This window comes from Rhinoderma darwinii, chromosome 2 (assembly GCF_050947455.1).
Source record: "Rhinoderma darwinii isolate aRhiDar2 chromosome 2, aRhiDar2.hap1, whole genome shotgun sequence".
NCBI lineage: Eukaryota > Metazoa > Chordata > Amphibia > Anura > Rhinodermatidae > Rhinoderma > Rhinoderma darwinii.
In genome coordinates, this window is record NC_134688.1 from 376,319,294 (window position 1) to 376,341,150 (window position 21,857).

Below are 21,857 nucleotides of genomic sequence, written 5' to 3' on the forward strand. Positions count from 1 at the left end.
TTCATTTTTTTTCTTTCCTGTTCTTTTCTAGTTTTGCCTTTGTGACATTATCAATGCTCTACATTTCTGCACCATTGTTGTTATTTGGTCTTTGTGCTATTATTAGCACAACTTACTGTACTTTTATATTGTTATGTAGTTAATCAACGTTGTAAACTTTGTGACCTGTATGAAAAAGCAATAGTTTTCTTAATTCTTTAACCTGTTGTAAACATTCAATACAATTGTCTCAAAGTAAAAAAAAGTAATGGGTCTGCAAGAAGAGGTTTATAGTAGTTATTAGTAATTAGACTTTCCGGTCTGACATTTTGCAGTTCAGAGCACCCTTCTTCATGAGTGAAGACAGATATCCAGATCTGTATCTTTAATCAGTACAGATGACACCACCCCATGAAACGCCTGTTACACTCTTAGGGTATGTTCACACTATGCTTATTTTCGGACGTTTTTCAGGCTGAAAAACGAAAGCATAACGCTTCCAAAAATCTGCTCATTGATTTCAATGGGAAAAAGGGCGCGTAAAAAAAACCCTGCGAAAAAGAAGTGCATGTCACTTCTTGATCCGTTTTTCATGGACTCTTTAGAGAAACAGCTCCAAAAACGGCAGCAAAAAACACTGCGAAAAACGCGAGTTGCTAAAAAAAAACAGCTGAAAATCTGGAGCTATTTTTCCTTGAAAACAGCTCCGTATTTTCAGACGTTTTTTTTCTAACCGTGTGAGCATACCCTTGTTTCTAAGAAATCTGTATTTTGACATAAATTGCTTACCAATTTTTAATACTTAAAATATTTTTTATACCAATTTTTTAATGCAGCTATTCAGCAGCAAAAAAAGCAACATATGGCACTTGTTGAGGATTTTTCCTTCCCCATTAAACTCAATAGGTAAAATCTGCAACAGATACACAACCATTAAAAAATCTGTACCGCAGGCCAACATTGGCCAAACCCACCAATTTTGGCGATCGTGGCGCTGGGGGAATTACTTGCATGACTGACACAACAGGTATCGCTACACTGCCCTCCCTCTCCTCTATATAGCACTGTCAGCAGTTTTGAGGGCTCAAAACTGTTGACAGATTCTCTTTAAAGAAAAGCTCTGGTGGAGATTGTAAAGTCCCCCTGTGCTTTACAATAAACTGGTAGATACTGGACAAGGGATCTGTGACCCAGAATTTGGCCTGGGTTACCATCTTCAGCTAGGTCCTGGAAGCCAGGGACAGAAGTTCTGGAGGCAAATATGTTTATGCTTTTCCAGTCTTCACCTTTATGTGAGATCTGTTATGAATGAAGTCACCAATCTAAAGTGACCTTAAAATACAGAAAGTTGATTGCGGATCTTGCAATGACAAAATTCTGTGCAGATTATTTTTCAATGTATAACAGTAGAAGCTCACAAGTGCCCTCTAGTGGTGTCTGCAGGCAGAGAGAATGTTATGCTTTGAATCTACAGAGGGGACTTGGAGCTCTGCATTAGAAAAACAAATCTCTGACCGCTACAAAGAAATTAATCAGCACAGAATTTTGAGCACAGAGCGGAGAACTTTGAATGAAGCTGCGGTGGAACAAAGCCTATGGGACTGACAGAGACAGCAGAGTGCAGTGCTCAGTAGTTTCAGTCAGCCCCGCTGACATTGAATGGAGCGAAAGAGCGCAGGCCCGAACGCCATTCTACGCAAGCTCCGTCTCACTGTGGGGGGTACAGTGAGGAGGAACGAGGGGCTCGGGACCCTCTTTCTAGTGATCGGTGGGAGCCGAGACAGAAAGCATGCTGGTCTGTCAGACTGAGCAAGGAACGGCATTCAGCAGCTTGTATTTTATTGCAAGACATACAAGCTGCAGAACACAAATGGTGCAAAATGTTTTATTAAAACCAATTGTAAACGTTTTTTTTTTTAAAATAAATTACACAATGCAATAAAAACAATATCTGAAAAGGTTTCCATAGCCTTTAAGGATGATTTATCCGAAGCAATAAAATTTGGACAGGTGCCATTCTTTTACCAGTTCTAGTGAAACATAAAATCTGACAATAGTTGCGTAACTAGATGAAGGCAGTACTTAGGACTTTGCACCTTCTCAGGCATTTCAAACCTAGTAGTGCAAGACTACAAGGTTGGATACAGAAACTTTAATTCTGCCCTTAAGGTCAGAAAAGAAGCTGTAAGGTCCATTACTTTGATTTAATTTGTACAGGTATTAAGGTTTCTATAAGTTTTGAGTATCCTTTGTTAGTACATGTACGCAATGTTAAATACTTTTGTGTCAAAAAAGACAAAATGTATAGTAGGTATGATACCATTATTGGCTAAGCATAAAAGTTCTATATGCAAGCTTTCAGAGCACAGAGGCCCCTTCTTCAGGCATATTACATGTAGAAATACGGCCAAGGTCGATTCATAGAAAGAAGACACCCTCATTCGACATTTCTTATAGGTAACATTTATTAAAATGTAACTAAACGTTTAACAAACATCTGACACGTCAGACGTTTTTAATCGCTAAAACGAAGCAGATGAAGCACTCGTGTAAACGCGCAGCCGCTTCGGGTCTGTTCGGCTTTTTCCAGTAATAAATGTATCGTGTACGGGCTCAGACTTTCTATGGAGTCCGTACTCTGATATAGTCATTTCCGGAAAAAGCCGAACAGACACAAAGCAGTTGAGCGCTCACATGAGTACTTCAGCTGCTTTGTTTTAGCGATTGGTGGGGTCTCAGTGCTCGGACCCCCACCATTCAAAACTTCTGACATGTCACTATGACATGTCAGAAGTTTGTTAAACATTTAGTTACCCTTTAAGCTAACATTTTACTGTAAGCACAGCACTTCATTCCCGTGACTTAGAAAGATTATTTAGTGTATTTGGTAGACACCACCATATTGAGCCAATATCAGATATTTATATTACACCAAAGAAACCACCAGATACAAATTTGGTGGCTGTTCACAGGAACACCTAATACGCGATCCAAAGAGGTGTCAATGCAAGTTAAAGTGGCCATCATTGGGCTGAAAAAGCAAAACCATCCCATCAGAAAGAGAAAAATGTAGGAGTGGCCAAATCAACAATTTAGTACATTCTTAAAAAGGATTGCACTGGCGAGCACCACGGAAGACAACTAAAATGAATGATCACAGAATTCTTACTTTGATGAAGAAAAACCCCTTCACAAGATCTAGACAAGAACACTCGAGGACGTAGGTGTATCATTGTCAAAGTCCACAATCAATACTCCATTAATGTAAATACAAGGGATTTATATAAAGATCCACACCACTGGTAGCACTCAAGAGCAAATGGGTCATATTAGACTTTCCTAGAAAACCTCTTAAGGCCCTTTTACACCGGCCGGTGCAGCGAACGCCGATCAACGAGACATCGATGATCGGCGCTCGTTTGCTCCTGTCACAGGGAGCTATGGATGGGGACAAGCAGTGGTTCCTCCGATCGCTCGTCCCCATCCATTATTATCATGTCGGCAGCGCGTCTCCCTATTTACACAGGGAGATGTGCTGCCGACAACAATATTTTAGTTTTTTAAAACTATACGACCAGCAGTTGATCGAGCGTTTGCTCAGTCATCTGCTGATCGTTCCCCTGTTTACACAGGGCAATTATCAGCAATGAGCGTTATATTGACGATCGTATGCCAGATAATCGTCCTGTGTAAAACCCCCTTTAGGCTTCGTTCACATCTGCGTCGGGACTCCGTTCAAAGGTTCCGTTGGATCTTTCCGTCAGGGCAACCCATGAATGGAATCCAAACTGAAACCATAAGTTTCTGTTTGCATCACCGTTGATTTCAATGGCGATGGATCTGGCGCAAATGGTCTCTGTCACCGTTGTGTAAGGGTTCCGTCGTTTTGACGGAATACCGTAGTCGACTGCCCTATTCATTCCGTCAAAACGATGGAACCCTTACACAACGGTGACAAACGGAAACCATTTGCACCGGATCCGTCATCTACGGTTTCCGTTCAGGAGTTCCCCTTGACGAAAAGCTCAGACGGTACCCATGTACGGAGTCCTGATGCAGATGCGAACGAAGCCTTAAATGCCACCCAGTTCCGGAACAAGATGCTGTTGACAGAAACAAAGATTAAGTTGAACCAGAATGATGGGAAGAGAACAGTATGGAGAAGGAAAGATGGGCTTACGATTCAAAGCATAGCACATCTGTAAAACACGGTGGACGCAGTGTGATAGCATGGGCATGTATGGCTGCCAATGGAACGGAGTCACTGGTGTTTATTGATGATGTGACTGCGGATAGAAGTAGCAGGATGAATTCTATAGAGTAATGCTTTCTGCTCAGAATTAGTCAAATGATGCAAAACTGATAGAACAGTGTTTCACAGTACAGATGGGTAACGACTCAAAAGATCCTGTGAAAGCAACTCAAGAGCTTTTTAAGGCAAAAAAATTAAATATTGTATTCTTCAATGGCCGAGTCAGTCACCTGACCTCAACCCGAGTGAGCATGGTGTCACTTACTAAAGACAAAACTGAAGGCAGAAAGACCCACAAACAAGAAGCAACTGAAGACGGCTGCAGTAAAGGCCTGGCAAAGCATCTCAAGGGAGGAAACTCAGCATTTGGTGATGACCATGGGTTCTAGATATCAGGAAGTCATTGAATGCATAGGATTCACATCTAAGTTTAAAAAATAATCGTTATATTTATTATGTTAGTTTGCCCAATTACTTTTAAGTCTGTGAAAATGGAGGGACTATGTAAGAAATGTTTGGAGTTAAAGGGGTTGTCCCAGAATCAACAATTATCACCTACCCACAGGATAGGTGATAATTGTCTGATCACTGGGGGCCCCCACCGCTGGGACCTCCACTGATAGAGAGAACAAGGGTCCCCGAACCCCCAGATCCACCTCGCTGTATCTGCGTGCGACAGGTATGCACCCTGTTAAAAAGAGAAGGTGAAGAATTCCTAGAATAATATAAAAGTGTGAAGGAGAAGTGTGAAGTTAAAGAGTCTCATAAATCATTTACTATATCTCCTGGAACTATCAGGACTAACAGTACACACGATATCTCGTCAATGGGTGCCCTTTGTTCTTTAGATTTATGCAAGTGGGATAAAATTTTATCCCATTTTACAACCAATAGGTTAGCCCGTAGCATGTTATATACTGGAGCTTTCTTACACACCAGCTATGAACATCTTTTTGTCCATTAGTGATTGGCCCACATACTGGTTATGTTCAGGAGTCTTCTGCTGTCCGCCTCTGTGAAATGCAAAGATCTAAAGGATTTATTAAAGATGTATTTCATGCTTTAGCATTTATTTCACATGGTTAGGATAAGCCTTAAATGTCCCAGGTGGGAAAACCCCTTTATGTCATATCCACAGGATATGTCAGAAATGTCAGATAGATGTGGGTCCCACCTCTGGGACCTGCACCTATCTCTAGGACAGGTCCCCCTAAACCCCGTTCTGCCGCTCCGTGTTGCGGCCGAAGCAGGTGAATTCAGACCATAAAGAAGGAAACAGCGTAAATCGTTGACCTACGCTGTTTCCGTAAGTCCAATTGAACTGAATAGCAGCTATGGAATTGGATGTTATGCTGCTTCCGTAACTGGCATTCACTACTATGGGACTTACAGAAACAGCGTAGCTCAGTGAGCAACGCTGTTTTCGTAACTCCGGATCATAAAGTTAGGAAGTGACCGGGTGGCAGCGAGAGCAGAAGGTGGTAGAACGGGGTTTAGGGGGCCCCGTTTTAGAGATAGGTGCGTGACCAGCATCTGACATTTATGACATATCCTATGGATATGTCATAAACGTCCCTGGTGGGAAACCCCCTTTAAGGTCTTATAGGAGGGTGTCCTATCTTTGAGTCCCCCACCTATCAATAGAACAGGGGTTCCATTTGCTAATTCAAAGCGGCTATCAGCGCCAGCTTTTCCCATTGAAAGCAAAGAAAATTTGGTGCCCTACCATGTGAGATTTATAATAATGCTTTCTGCCTTCGTGGTAGAAGAGCCATTTCGTCCACCTCAGGCTCTAGGGCCTGTGTGCGACTGCTACCTATGAATTCCCTATAGCTACACCCCTGAATTTATGGCATTTCATGCGGATACCCCCCCCCCCCCCGCCCATGCCTCACTTGCAAAAGTCTCACTAGTGTGCCAGTTCATATGGTGGACTACAAAATATTAGTAATGGGAATAACGGACACCACAGTAGCGGTGGAACATGTCAGGGTAGCCAACTGAGCCGGTTTTGCATTTATTTTCAGTCACTGGCCATTTACCTCTGATGTTACTTTAGCTACAGACCTTTACTTTTGCGGCACCATTTTTTTCTTCTCGAGCTTTAGGTGCATCACTCTAAAGGACTGTTTAGATTGTGGGTTTTATTTTTACTTGAGAGAAGGCACGTTTCCCCTGAGGCTTATTCTGAGGTTCCGCCATGTCTAGCGACTGCATAACAAATCATGGAACCAAGGAATCAACGAAAAAGTCAGAGGCTCCAGGGAGAAGGAAGAAGTTCTGTGTTCTTATTCGCTTTTTACATGAGCCCCATAAATGAAATGACAAGATGCAGCCCTTCCCTGGAGATCACATAACAATTGTCTTTGCTAGTATATACAGATAATTCACTGTGGTACCTACTTCAGCGCCAATTTCCATGGGCATAAATGATACAGGACTATCAAAGCAAAAATGTCACAGACAGCTTTTCTGACCCAGCAGATTCCATATGTCAGATACAGTTGAAGAGGACGATATATGTGAGAGACAGCGATTAGCCACCCACTATATGTGAATTCTTTAAGCGGAAAACAATGCAGCATAGGAGAATAGAAAAGGTGCATGATTTACTGTAACTAGCACGGTTATGGAGGCACTGTGGCTGCCATGGTTATGGAAGTGCTGTGCTTTGAATGGTTATGGAGTTATATTGGTTGGCTATAGGAGCAGGTACTGTGGCTAGCACAGTTATGATAGTGGGTACTGTGGCTGGCACCTGAAAAATCTGAGGTTGCATTCACCCGCCCCACTTTCCCATCTCTGTAAGCTGATGGGTATGCCACATTCCCTTTTTATTGGTACAAACATGAATCAGACCGATTGACTAAATGATTTATGTTGAGATAAAGACAATAGCGTATCCCACACAAAACCATCAGGAAATTTGTTATGCAATTCCAATCCATGCCATTTTTGTCACCCATCTTTTTTTTACATTTCTGCATTGCATTACTTGTCTGGTTCAGTGATGACATTACATTTCTAAGGTTATTTTCTGCCGATGTTTTTTTTACATGTGGAACGTTTGTTAATACAGCATAGGCTTTCACCTCTAAAATGAATGTCATTGTTGCATTCCAGTTTCAAAGGGAACAGAAAGTGCCACAGTGCCACCTGGCAGCATTGTGAGAAACAAAAAAAAACTATAGACTTTAGGAGGCAGTAAATGTATAATGGATTTAGCTCCTGAGAGTTCTAACACAAAAATACCTGTTTATTAGGGCCTGTTCACATCACCGTTCACTTTCCGTTCCGGGGTTCCGTCTGAGGTTTCCGTCGGGTGAACCCCGCAACGGAAAGTGACAGCACAGCTTCTGTTTCAGTCACCATTGATCTCAACGGTGACATCGTTAATGGTTTCCGTTCGTCACCATTCCGGCTGGTTTCCCGACGGAATCAATAGCGTAGTTGACTCCGCTATTGATTCAGTCGGAAAACCGGAAACCAGCAGGAATGGTGATGAACGGAAACCATTAGCGATGTTTCCGTCACCATTGAGATCAATGGTGACTGAAACGGAAGCTGTGCTGTCACTTTCACTTTCTGTTGCGGGGTTCACCCGACGGAAACCTCGAAACGGAAAGCACACGGTGATGTGAACAGGCCCTTAATGCTATGTTCACATCTGCGTTCAGTATTCCATTGCTCTGCTCAGTAACAGAAGCAGAGCAACAAAAAATACGGACACACAGGTTCCGTTGCATAACGGACACCTCCGGCGGACGATGGAACCCATTGACTATGATAGGTTCCGTCAGGTGGTCTGTGGTTTTACCGCAAACAATAGTGCAGCATGCACAGAAATTTCGGATGGATCTGCAACGAAGGCCCATAATTGAGCCTCCAAAGCAGATGTGAATGAGACCTAACTGTCCATTTAGATCTGGTGTTGTCTCATTGGCTTACAGCAAAAAGTTTCCACAGAGAAATTATTCAGAACTGCCAACACGCTTGATGATTATAAGAAGGAAGAATAAGCGAGGCAGGTAGGGATGGTAGCCCATACCCATGTATACAGAAGTAGTGAAGACCATCCAAAATGACCTATTGCTTGGCAGATTGTAATGGTTTGGAAAAGACAATAGAGAGAAAAAGAAGAAGGATCGTGCCGCCAGTTTTCTATGTTATAGCCTTAAAATTAGATGTAGCATTAACTGCTATTGACAGAGATTTTACAGTCGGTAAAGGCTCTGTTCACATTTGCATCACATTTCCATAAAATTTTACAAAAGGAACAGTGCTGCATCCATGCACTTGTTAATCAATAGGGTACATCGGGCACCGGTTGTATCAATCACATGACGGATCCAGAAATAACTTGTGTCTTCCTTTATAAACAGAAGCCACAACGCAGATGCGAAGAGACTAAAAGCCCTATTACACCGGCCAAAATCTTTTTGGCTGGTGCAGCGAGTGCCGATCAACAAGGAGCTATGGATGTCACAAGGAGCTATGGATGGGGACAAGCGCTCGTTACTCCAATCGTTCGTCCCCATACATTATTATACATTACCAGCGTTTGCTTGTTCATCTGCTGATAATTGCCCTGTGTAAATAGGGCAGCGATTGGCAACGAGCGTTATATGAACGCTTGTGTGCCCGATAATCTCCCAGTGTAAAACCCCCTTTAATAAGAACCACAACTTCGGGCATTGCTTCTGATAATAGGTTGAACTGCATTTACTTACATATTTTGTTAACCTTACTCACTAAGAAGTTGTTACAAACAGCTGTCATATTTAGAGATGAGATCTATCATACATTAATGGGGTTGTCCCATCAGGACAACTACTTTCTAGATGTCTTTATAGGAACTGCTAAGATCGTCTCCTGCTCTGGAGGGCGTTCTATTTGTATGGGGGAACGTGTGGCACCTGCAGTTTGACCTGGAGATATGAGCTGACATTTCATGAGATGTTTGGGGTGCTGGAGCCGAGGTATTCAGATGGTCACCAGAAGGTCTGCATTTAGGAAAGAGCTTGTGCTAATTGGCCAACCCCTTCAAAGCCCAGTTCACAATTTGCACTTTGACACAGGTTTTTTTGCAGCCAAAACTAAGAATTAATCCAGATAAGAGAAGACTCAAAGCTTTAAATTAGGTCTCTTGCACATGACCGTTGTGCCACTTGGGCTGTTTTTGACGGCATCAGAGTGGCACCCGATAGTCTGCACGGACCCATTCACTTTAGCGGGTGAATCGGGTCCCTGAAAAATGGTCCGAGTCGGCACACTCGGTCGTGTGCATGAGGCGTTAGACTTATTTTCCCTGTAGGCTCCACTTCCGTTTTGGCTAAAAGAAACAAAAACAAAACTACAAAATGTGAAAATAGGTTATTGTTCAGCTTTCATGTAAATATCCCTTATTAGGAATCTGTCACCACGTTATGAGCATAGAGTGACAGATGCACGGATTTCAGCGCAGTATCGGTTATATGTGTCTGATGTACTTTTTGAAAAATTTGAGTCCCCCATCTGACGCTTATTGAAAGCTTTCTCCCTATTATTGTGCACAGACAGAAAGTGGTCAATCAGCGATGAGTGGAGCCCGCAGATCAGGAGTACAGAGGATTCCTAGTTCTCGCCGCAATGCATCTAAAAAATAGTGTCAATTTCACAATAAGTACTCTACAGGCAGATATAACAGACACAGCGCTCATATCAGCGTGTCCATCACTATTTCATGCTGCGCTCAGAGAGGACAGCATAAACGTGGTGACAGATTCCCTTTAACACCTAACTAGAGGGCGCAATTGCTCCCAGGGTAGGACAGGCCCACCAAAATACCAGAGGGTTCACCAGTGGACCTAGGCTCTGTAACAATAAAGGTCCAGCAGAAGTTCTTGCCCTAGATTGGCACTTCTAGGGGCCATTTAGCGGATGTCATTTTAGTTGAGATTAGCCAGGGCATCATAATCTAAAGTAAGCACTGCTGACAGGTTACATTTGACTTTGTTCAAGAGATCAAATGGTAAGACGCTACAGAAAAGAGAGGCACACTGTATCAGAGGTAGTTGACCTGCAATAAGAAAACCTGAACTGTTCCTACTACTACCATAAAGTGTTTAAAGTTATGCAGTGAATCATCCTTGGCTCTCTCATTCCGGCATTACTAATGCATAGTAGCCATTTAGGAGTCAGGGAAGCTGGAATGTTCTTCATATTTTTGGGCATTCCAAATTTTACCATGATTAGACTAGGACACATTACATTTTTTCCATACAGTTGAAGCATAACTGCAAAAAATCAAACATATACTGCTAGAAAAGGGTGCAATAGTAGGACTATATAGTTAGAGTGTGTTGTGATTGAATTTTATTGTAAAAAAAAAAAAAAAAAGAAGAAAACACCAAAACACAGTATATGCCCGGATGTTTTTTGTTTTTTTTTTGACAAGCGCAACTGGCTGTTTTCTATCCTGTAAGAAAGAAGGAAAAAAAAAACAAGTATCCAGGCGGAATCCTGTTGCATCCCTTTCTTGCAGTAAAAAAACAAAAAAAAAAAAAAACAAAACTTATTCTTCAACTATATAACCAAAATGTGGTGTGAACGTAGCCTTATATTTTGTTAGTAACGGCTGAAGAGAATTTTTTTTAAACGCCACAGAATAGGGTAATACAGCAACCTATAGGTACTGCAACTTTTTTATTTTCCTGTGAAGCATGCAAGGTCTTCTGTACCAACCACTTTGTAAACCCTTTAATGACCAAGCTTGTTTGGATCCCAATGACCAAGCCAGATTTTTTAAATCTGGTATGTCTGATTTTATCAGACAATAAGGGTATGTTCACACGCAAACGCAAAATACGTCTGAAATTACAGAGTTGTTTTCAGGCGAAAACAGCTCCTGAATTTCAGACGTTTTTGCAAGTACTCGTGTTTTTTGCGGCGTCCATTACAGACGTAATTGGTGCTGTTTTTCAATGGAGTCAATGAAAAACGGCTCCAAAAACGTCCAAAGAAATTACATGCACTTCTTTGAAGGGGGCGTCTTTTTACGCGCCGTCTTTTGACAGCGACGCGTAAAATTACACTTTGTCTGAACAGAACATCGTAAAACCCATTGCAAGCAATGGGCAGATGTTTGCAGACGTAATGGAGCCGTCTTTTCAGGCGTAATTCGAGGCGTAAAACGCCTGAATTACGTCTGAAAATAGGTAGTTTGAACATACCCTCACTCTATAATAGTTCTGCATATCCAAGTAATTCGGACCTTGTTTTATCGTCACATGTTGTACTTTCTTTAGGTGGTAAAAGTAGACGGATACGATTTGCGTAAATTAATTAAAAAAAAATAAATGAAAAAAATTGCTGACATTTTGTAAAAATTTTAATTTTCCACTAATTTGAACTGCAATGTCAGATATGTACATACATACTGTACACTTTTTTTAAAAAATTTATTATATATTTCCATCTCTTTACTTTATTTTGGCAGCACTTTTGAAAAGCAAAACAAAACATTTTTGAACAATTTAGAAGACTTACAAATTTAATAATAATTTTATACATTTTGAAGAACATTTTGTTTTCCTGCACCAAGCCAAGTTTTCACCCCTTAACCCCTACCCGCACCAGGACGTAACTGTACGTCGTTGCGGGAAGTTACTTCCCGCACGAGGACGTACAGTTACTGAGTTAATCCCGGTGCACACTGTCGGCGACAGTGTGCACCGGGAACCAGGAGGTCAGCTGTCGCCGACAGCTGACACTCCCCTCTTGCCGGCCAGCGGTCCTTTGCCGCTGATTTCGGCGCATTAACCCCTTAAATTCGGCGATCGGGTGCAATCGCCGAATTTTAGGGGTTTCTAACATATCGGCAGACCCCCGTCCGAAATCGCGGGGTCTGCCGATAGTTAGTATGGCAAACGGAAGCCAAACAATGGCTTCCGGGTCTGCCATGGACAGAAGCCCATCAGGACCAACCTTCGGCTGGTCCTGATAGGCTTCCTGTCAGAGTGACAGAAAGTCACTGTGCCGTTCCCGATGCACACTGTCGGCGACAGTGTGCATCGGGAACTTGGAGATCAGCTGTCCCCGACAGCTGACACTCTCCAGTGTTGCCGATCAGCGGCTCATCGCCGCTGATTTCGGCAATTAACCCGTTACATGCGGGGCTCGATTGCGATCTCCGCATGTAGCGGGTTTGTAGCGCATCAGCAGCCCCCATGCAATCGTGGGGGCTTCTGATGCTTGTGATGGCACCCGGGGGCCAGACAACGGCCCCCAGGTCTGCCATGTATGTCAGCCTATGAGGATCAGCCTCTGTTGATCCTCGTAGACCAACTGTCAGAGTGACTGTGACGTCACACTGACAGTTGGAATACGTTACACTACCTAGGTAGTGTAATGTATTCCAGCAGCGATCAGAGCTGCAGGTCAAAAAAGAAAGTGTAAAAAGTAAAAGAAAGGTTAATAAACAAAAATATAAAGTGTAAAAAGTAAAAAAAAGTTAATAAAAATGTTTTATAAAAGTGTAAAAATAAAAGATTTTGTTTTCCTATAATAAGTCATTTATTATAGGGAAAAAATGAAAACGTTAAAAAAAAGTACACATATTTGGTATCGCCGCGTTCGTAACGACCCAATCTATGAAACTATAATGTTAATTTTTCCGCACGGTGAACGCCGCAAACAAAATAAACGGAAAACTGTCAGCATCGCTATTTTTTGGTCACCACCCCTCCCAAGATATAGAATAAAAAGTGATCAAAAAGTCGCATTTACCCCAAAATGGTACCAATAAAAACTACAACCCGTCCCGCAAAAAACAAGACCTCCCACAGCTTTTTTGCCGAAAAAATAAAAACGTTACGGCTCAAAATAGCGTGTCCCAGAAAATAAATTATTTTATAGAAACTTAATTTTATTGTGCAAACGCTGCAAAACGTAAAAAAATCTATACACATATGGTATCGCCATAATCGTACCGACCGGCAGAATAAATTAAAACGTAATTTATTGCGCACGGTGAACGCTGTAATAAATAAAGAATTTAAAGCGCCAAAATCGCTGTTTTTTGGTCACCTTAGCTCTAAAAAAGATCCTGAGGGGCCAAAATCTCACTATACCCCTAGAAAAATTCCTTGAGGGGTGTAGATTCCAAAATGGGGTCACTTTTGGGGGGTTTACACTGTTTTGGTCCCTCCGGGGCGTTGCAAACCCGACATGGCACTGAAAACCAATCCAGCAAAATCTGCGCTCCAAAATCCAAAAGGCGCTCCCTCCCTCCTGAGCCTTGCTGTGGGTTCAAACATCAGTTTACGACCACATATGGGGTATTGCCGTAATCGGGAGAAATTGCTTTACAAATTTTGGGGTGCTTTTTCTCCTTTATTCCTTGTAAAAATGAAAAAATTCTATGTTTCCACAGAAAAATAGGTGATTTTCATCTTCACAGACTAATTCCACTAAATTCTGCAAAAAAACTGTGGGGTCAATATGCTATCTATACCCCTAGAAAAATGCCTTGAGGGGTGTAGTTTCCAAAATGGGGTCACTTTGGAGGGGTTTCGGCTGTTTAGGTACCACAAGACCGCCTCAAACCTGACATGGTGCCTAAAATATATTCCTAAAAAAAGGAGGCCCCGAAATCCACTAGCTGCTCCTTTGCTTCTGAGGCCTGTGTTTCAGTCCATTAGGACACTAGGGCCACATGTTGGATATTTCTAAAATCTGCAGAATCTGGGCAATAAATATTGAGTTGCGTTTCCCTGGTAAAACCTTCTGTGTTACAGATTTTTTTTTATTACAAATGAATTTCGGCAAAAAAAATGAAATTTGTAAATTTCACCTCTACTTTGCCTTAATTCCTGTGAAACGCCTAAAGGGTTAAAATATTTTCTGAATGTGGTTTTGAATACCTTGAGGGGTGCAGTTTTCAAAATGGGGTGATTTATGGGGACTTTCTAATATATAAGGCCCTCAAAGCCACTTCAGAACTGAACTGGTCCCTGAAAAAATAGCCTTTTGAAATTTTATTGAAAATATGAGAAATTGCTGCTAAAGTTCTAAGCCTTGTAACGTCCTAGAAAAATAAAAGTACGTGAAAAAAAATGATGCAAACATAAAGTAGACATATAGGGGATGTTAACTAGTAACTATTTTGTGTGGTATTACTATCTGTTTCACAAGCAAATACATTTAAATTTAGAAAAATGCAAATTTTTGCAAATTTTTGCTAAAATTTGAAGTTTTTCACAAATAAATATTGAATTTATCGACCAAATTTTTTCACTAACATAAAGTACAATATGTCACGAGAAAACAATCTCAGAATCGCTTGGATAGGTAAAAGCATTCCGGAGTTATTACCACATAAAGTGACACATGTCAGATTTGAAAAAATAGGCTGTGTCCACAAGGCCAAAACAGGCTGTGTCCTAAAGGGGTTAAGGTATTTATTAATGGGTGTTGTAAGTATTTTGTCCTCAGATTTTTTTGTAAGAATTCATGAAAAGCAGGTGAATAAAATACATAATTAAAATTTTTTCACAAATTTAACATTTTAAAGACCGATTTCTTTGTAAAGCGAACAAGAGAATCATGAAAACACACCCCAAAATCTATCACCATGTTTCTCCTGTGTTCAAAAATACCCTCATTGTGACCCTAATGCGCTGCCTGGACACACGGCAGGACCCCAAAAGGAAGGGAGCACCCAGAGGCTTTCAGGACACATTTTGCTTGAAAATGTTTTAGGCCCAATGCACATTTGGAGAGGCTTTGAGCTGCCAGAACGATAGAAACTCCCCATAAATTACCCCATTTAGAAAACGAGACCCCTTAAAGGTATTTATCTAGGGGTGTAGCGAGTTGTAGCTGAATTTAACGCAAAGCAGGTGGAAACATTTTTTTTTTGTACTTTTTTCACAAATGTATCATTTTAAAGACAGATTGCTTTGTAAAGTGCACATGAAAATGAAGTGACGGGCAATAGCTTCAAAAAAATGGAGGAAAATGTATCCCACAATGTGGCAATCTTGAGTCTGTTCACTAAATAGAACACCTGCAGGGCTGTCATGACAAGCTTTTTTGTCCGGTGACTAGTTGTAAAACGTCTCTTTAGCTCCATCAATCTCTACATGAGGGACGAACGTGCCAAGTGACGCGGTACACCATAACAAGCCCCTGCCCGGCAAGGTAGGAACCGCTATGTGCACAAAACAAGCCAATCGGTTAAAGTATATATAAAAGGGGCAGTGTCCAAAACTATCTATAGGAACAGTAAAGGATCACTAGTCCCCAAAATAATGTCAGCATTTCCAGAAGAATTGTCGGGTGTACTACGTCCAGTAAAAACCCGAACAAAACTGTAACAAAGCCCATGGTGTATTGATAAGGAACAGTTCGATTATCATAGATCCTCTAAAAAAAATATATATGATGCCCATATCACGGTACAGAATTAGGAATGTAACAGCTGTATGTAGCAGGACATAGTCATCAGAAAAAGGAAATTCATCCTCAATTTATTATTGTAATCATTGCTAAAATGCACGACTTCCACTAATTCAGGGGTGGCATAGGCCGTACGTATTGGATTTATCTACTAATAAATTCAATGCCCAAATTAATTTTTTATTTCAAGAACACTTGTGGGGGTTGTCCATGTTCTGATTAGACAGATGTGGGCGCCTTCACAATAAACTGTGTTAATAAAAAAATATATTAATTTGTGAGTGATCAAGTCTTGGGTGTAATTGTCCAAGAATTCTATAAAAAAACAAACATAGGGGGTAAAATTAGTTTTATGCCTCATGCACACGACGCCGAGTCCCGTCAGTGATCCGTGGAAAGATAGGACATGTCCTATCTTTCCACGGATCGGAGAATCGGGTCAGTTTTCTCTGACCCGGTTCACCGGCTAAAGTGAATGGGTCCTTGAAGACTATTCGGCGCCACTCGGATGCTGTTAAAAACGTCCAGAGCGGCACATCGGTCGTGTGCAACTGGCATTACAGTCTGAAAATAAATACACTTTACTACCCTTAAGAAAATCCCTCCCTCCCTTGGAAAGCCAAGAAACTAAACAAAAAATATGAATAAATGAAATGGACTCCCTAAAATGAATCCCCCACTCCACCCTTTTTGGTGTTCCCTAATAGTTATATAAAATAATTACAAACTATGTGGAAGGTCTCAAAACAGGGAAAGTTGCACAGGCCTGGATTTGAAGGGCACATGAGGCAGTAAAACCGGGTATCCCACCTCCTTCCATGTTTACTTCACACCCGGCAATCTTTTTTTGGGGGTATTGTTTATTCTCAGTGGCAGGGACTGGGTGAAGGAAGTGGCGCTCAGTGAGTGTTTGGACATCCTCTGATTCTCCAGGTGTGGGGGAGTCAAACAGGAGGTGCTCTATAATATTTTCCTGGTTCTGTAGGAAACTGAGCGTTCCTTGTGTCTTGTACAGCACATAGCAGTTATATGTAGCCATCTGGATGAGGTAGATCACTACATTTTTATACCAGGTCCTAGTCATATGCTTTACTAAGTAAGGTTGTAGGACCTGGTCAGATATATCGACTCCCCCCCATGAACTTATTGTAGTCCACTACACAGACCGGTTTCCTTTCATCAGTGGTAGCTCTCCTCTCTCTCACTGCCACTGTGGTGTCCTCATGCACAGTGGTCAGATTGTAAACTTCCTTTTTGTCACTCCACTTGACAGCAAGCAACTGGTCACTGGCAAATGAGAGTGACGCACCCCTTGTTATACGTCTGGACACCAGTTGTTGAGGGAAGACAGACTAGGATAACGACAACAAGGCTCAGGCATTGCAGGGAGGGGCACAGCCCTTCTTATAGTCCAGGGTGCTCTGGGAACAATCAGCTCAATCTCCCACCTGTCTGCGACCTGGCTCCTTGTCTGGACTGACCTCGCGAGCGCACCCTGGTGGTCACTGTGGAACAGGACTGCCGCATGTGCAGACATCTCTGGAGAGAAGGGCGTAGACCGAATGGAAGGAGTTCGTGGTCAGTGGACGTTACAGTAAAGGTTTTATTGGGTTTTATTGTGCCTCTCGGCCCCGTGCGAACCCAACCTGATCATTATGAATCATGGAGGGGAAGAGAGGTGCTAGCCTATTCATCAAAATTTTTGACAATAGTTTGATGTCAACGTTTAAGAGGTAAATAGATCTGTAGTTTGATAAAAAAAAAAACAAAAAAAAAAACACACAGGTCCTTTCCCGGTTTCAGGAGAACACTAATTTGTGCCTCTAAAGATTGTGTAACAAAGGGTGAGGTTTCGGAAAGAGAGTTGAAGACCTTTATGAGGAACGGGGTGAGAGGCTCCTGAAGTAACTTATAAAAAGCTGGTATAAAGCCATCAGGCCCAGGACTCTTTCCTGCAGGGGTTAATCTGATGGCGACTCCTATCTCAGGCTCACTAAATTCCTCATCTAAGAGGTTTTTAGATACTTGATCCACAGGAGGAAGGGGTATTTCTGTGATATAGTTCTCAAATTTTCTCAGAAAGGTTATGAGGGTCTATATCAGCATGGTGGCCACAAATATTGTATAAATCGGAATAGTATGAGCGGAAAATATCTAGTATCTCGGTTGTGTCATGAGCAGCAGATCAGTCTTGTCGTTTTATATGGGATCTAAACGTCATAGCACCTTTAGGATGTAGCAGGCGAGACATTGAGCGCCCACATTTGTTCTAGTATTCGTAAACATTACTCTTAAATCGATCCTGAAAACGCAGGTATTGTTGGTCCAAGAGATCCTTGAGTTCCCCTCTATCTCGTTAAACAATCTCTTTCCCCCTCAACATTAGCAGACTTATGTAAGAGTTTAAGTGAGTGTATGTGTTGTAATAGGGAGGATATCTTAAATGATTTCTCCCTCCTCAGCCCGGAGCCATGCTTTATCAAGGTGCCTCGGAGGACACACTTCAGTGATTTCCATTGTGTCGGAAGCGGCATAGAGTCTGATGCATGTGTCAATAAGAAAGAGTCAATGGCATGTCGCAAGTCTGATACACACACCACATCTTTAACCCCTTCCCGACATTTGACGTATCCATACGTCATAGCCGGGTAGGGGGAAGTACGGACTGAACCCGCTCCATACGATGCGGGTGTCGGCTGTATGTTAACATACTATGCGGGTGTCGGCTCGTTTAACCCGATAAATGCCGCGGTCAATAGCGACCGCAGCATTTAAATTGTTAGAAAGAGGGGGGCGACCCCCTCTAACAGCTGATCGTGCCCCCCCCGCAATCGCGGGGTGGCCATGGTTGCTATGGCTGCCTGGGGGCCTAATGAAGGCCCCCATGTCCGCCATCTTTGTGCTCCTATTAATCCCTGCCTCTGACAGGGCTTAATAGAAGCCTGTCAGAAAGACGATATACTGCAATACATTGGTATTTCAGTATATCGTGCAAGCGATTGCTGGTTGAAGTCCCCTTGGAGAACTAATAAAAAAAAATTGTCAAATAAAGTTGTTTTTTGGTCACCTCATTTCCCACAAAAAAATTAATAAAAAGGCGATCAAAACGTCAAAATGGTATCAATAAAAACTACAGCTTATCCCGCAAAAAATAAGCCCTTATACCATTTAATCGACGGAAAAATAAAAAACATGGCTCTCAGAATTTGGCGACACAAAATAAATGTAATCTTTTAGACTGAGGTTTTTACTTGTAAAAGTAGTAGAATATAGAAAAAAAAACTATATATATATTTGTTATCGCCGTAATCGTATTGACCCGTAGAATAAAAGGTAACATGTTGTTTTAATTGCACAGTGAATTCCCTAAAAACGAAGTGCAAAAAACAATGAAGGAATCACAGTTTTTTATCATTTTATACCCCACAAATAAGTTTTTGCCCGTTTCCAAGTACATTATATGGCACAATAAATAGTGCTACGAAAAGATACAACTTGTCCCGCAAAAATCAAGCCCCCGTAGGACTATATAGATGGAAAAAAAAAAAAAAAAGTTATGGCCTTTGGAATGTGGGGAGGAAAAAACAAAAATTAAAAATCTGAAAGTTGTTTACGACCGGAAGGAGTTAAGGAGATTATCGTTCAAATCGCCAAGTCCAGGGGCGCCTAGACAAATCTGGAGAGGATAAGGTGAGGAAAATGGGCGCATTATCAGACCACATCATACTCCCTATGGACGTTTGTGGTTTCCAAGAGACTGCATAATGGCTGAGGAGGAAGAAATCAATCCGACCATACGATGTGTGTGTGAAGGAGAATAGTATGTAAAGTCTCTATCTTGTGGATGTAGTATACGCCAAACATCAACTAATCTAACAGCATGAAAATCTATTTTAAGTGCGCATAAGTTACGTTGGGGAACAGTGCTCCTCCCGGATGAAGTATCAACAGACGCATCCATGGGAAAATTAAAATCCCCACCTACAATCAAAATTTCCTCTGAAAACGAGGATAGAGCCGACAAAAAAGAACGACAAGTAGAGGCAGGATTTGTAGTTGGGAGATACCAGTTGGCGATAGTGTATATAGTAATGTTAATTTAGTGCTTAAGAAATACATATCGCCCTAAATCATATATTTGATTATCTATAATAGAGAGTGCGTCAAAGATTTATGAATGGACAACGAGGTCCCCTTAGACTTAGAGCTAGGGTTTGGCGCTGTGGAAGCACGTACTGTAATACCCATCTTTAATTTTAGGTAAAGTGTGTCTCCTGCAGAAAACAGAATTTGTACCTTTTGTTTATGCATACCGTACAGAACCTGCAAAACTTTCTGCGGAACATTAAGGCCCCTGACATTGAGTGATCCAATATGGGGGCTTGACATGTTTGCCGTATCTATTCCCAACCCCCTGCCACAGCCATCTGGAATTAAACTGTATACATGTTACTATTAGCAAAAAACAACAGTCAAACATTAGTTCAATATATTTCATTAATACAGACAAGAAGAACGAAAGAAGAACATGCGCTTATGAAGTCGTAGTGAATATGTAAGCTGGTAATTGGAACAAGAGGAATAAACCCTCCCAGTGGTATGTTCCCGTCTATAAAATCTTGTTAATTTCTAACCCAAACCCAGTAGGGATAGGACACGTACTCTAGTTACCTGTGTACTTTGTGCAAAGTGTGGGTATAATTGACCTGCACAATGTTATAGACCAGAGTATAGAGACTGTATCATTCTCCCCACCTCCCCTTAAATGAACTAATATGGCAATTCTGGAAGGAGTCTATGCTGTAAATGTGTAAAAGTTGTACATTACCAGATATCGCTCAGAATACAAACACAACATTATGAGCCGCAGAGTATAGTATATGACACTATATAGATTACTTGAAACGTAAAAGCTGGTATTCCGGAGCTATGTCATCAAGTCCCGGAAGAACGCTTCCCACTATAGTCCAGCCAACCGTGCAGCATTTGGTCGTGGAAAGAGACCTGGCCTAGACAGGAGATACCTATGAAATGTTTCTGGAGGGAGTCCAATCCCAGACTTACAAAAGAATTAGCAGTAGGAGAGCGATGACGCAACCTATGCGGATGGTGAGCTTAGTACCTGTTCAGCAGGTAAGGAATTCGTAGCTAGTTCAGGCAGTCTCTCTAACCCTGCCTCTAGGCTCACGTTGTGGTCTCGGTCAATAATCCAGTCGTTGTGCCATTGGGCTAGGGAATGTGGGCCACTCCGAGATAGTGGTCATGCGAAGAGCTAATGCGGAGGTAAAGGCTTGGATATCACTCGGGTTCCTTAGAATATGCAGGCGTTCAGCATGTCGAACTTGTAGACGAAAGGGAAATCCCCAGGTATACGCCATATTGTGATGGCGGAAAATATCCAAGAGCAGGCACAGGGCTCTGCGTTTTAATAGTGTAAGACGTGACAAGTCAGAAAGAAGTTGTAAATCCATAACTTGGTAGGACACTGAGCCAGGTTCCCAGGCCTCGGATATGATGGCGTCCTTAAAGAGGCTCTGTCACCAGATTTTGCAACCCCTATCTGCTATTGCAGCAGATAGGCGCTGCAATGTAGATTACAGGAACGTTTTTATTTTTTAAAAACGAGCATTTTTGGCCAAGTTATGACCATTTTTGTAGTTATGCAAATGAGGCTTGCAAAAGTCCAAGTGGGTGTGTTTAAAAGTAAAAGTCCAAGTGGGCGTGTATTATGTGCGTACATCGGGGCGTTTTTAATACTTTTACTAGCTGGGCGTTCTGACGAGAAGTATCAGCCACTTCTCTTCAGAACGCCCAGCTTCTGCCAGATCACGCTGTGACGTCACTCACAGGTCCTGCATCGTGTCGGACGAGCGAGGACACATCGGCACCAGAGGCTACAGATGATTCTGCAGCATCAGCGTTTGCAGGTAAGTAGCTACATCGACAGCAGAGCAGGGAGACATTGTCTCTTGTAGGCAGGGCCGGCGTTAGGGGTAGCAAAACTGGGCAATTGCCGATGGCCCCCATCCTCTCAGGGCCCCCTGCCAACTATAGCAGCCATAGTGGCTGCTACTGGGTCCACGCTGCCCGGCTCATAACAGTTATAGGCCAGGCGGAATGGGCCCACTCATGCCTGGTGGCGTCGCTAGCACCAAAGTGGGCCCTGGAGCTAGCGACTGCCACATTC

The 21,857-nt window shown here is 42.1% G+C and overlaps 1 protein-coding gene across 4 annotated transcripts in view; it reads right to left on the reverse strand.

Moving 5' to 3' along the window:
- Window positions 1-21,857, reverse strand: part of NME7 (NME/NM23 family member 7) — a 129,010-nt gene that overhangs the window by 105,482 nt on the left and 1,671 nt on the right. The window contains exon 1 of one of the 4 annotated variants that reach the window (XM_075853900.1): window positions 19,967-20,056. The exons of 1 other annotated variant lie outside the window; for it this stretch is intronic. In XM_075853900.1, coding sequence (XP_075710015.1) covers window positions 19,967-19,981 — 15 coding nt within the window. In that variant the 5' untranslated portion in view covers window positions 19,982-20,056. Of the gene's footprint in view, window positions 1-116; window positions 166-19,966; window positions 20,057-21,857 lie in introns of those variants that run through there. 2 more of the 4 variants (XM_075853904.1, XM_075853901.1) reach the window with 2 other exon arrangements.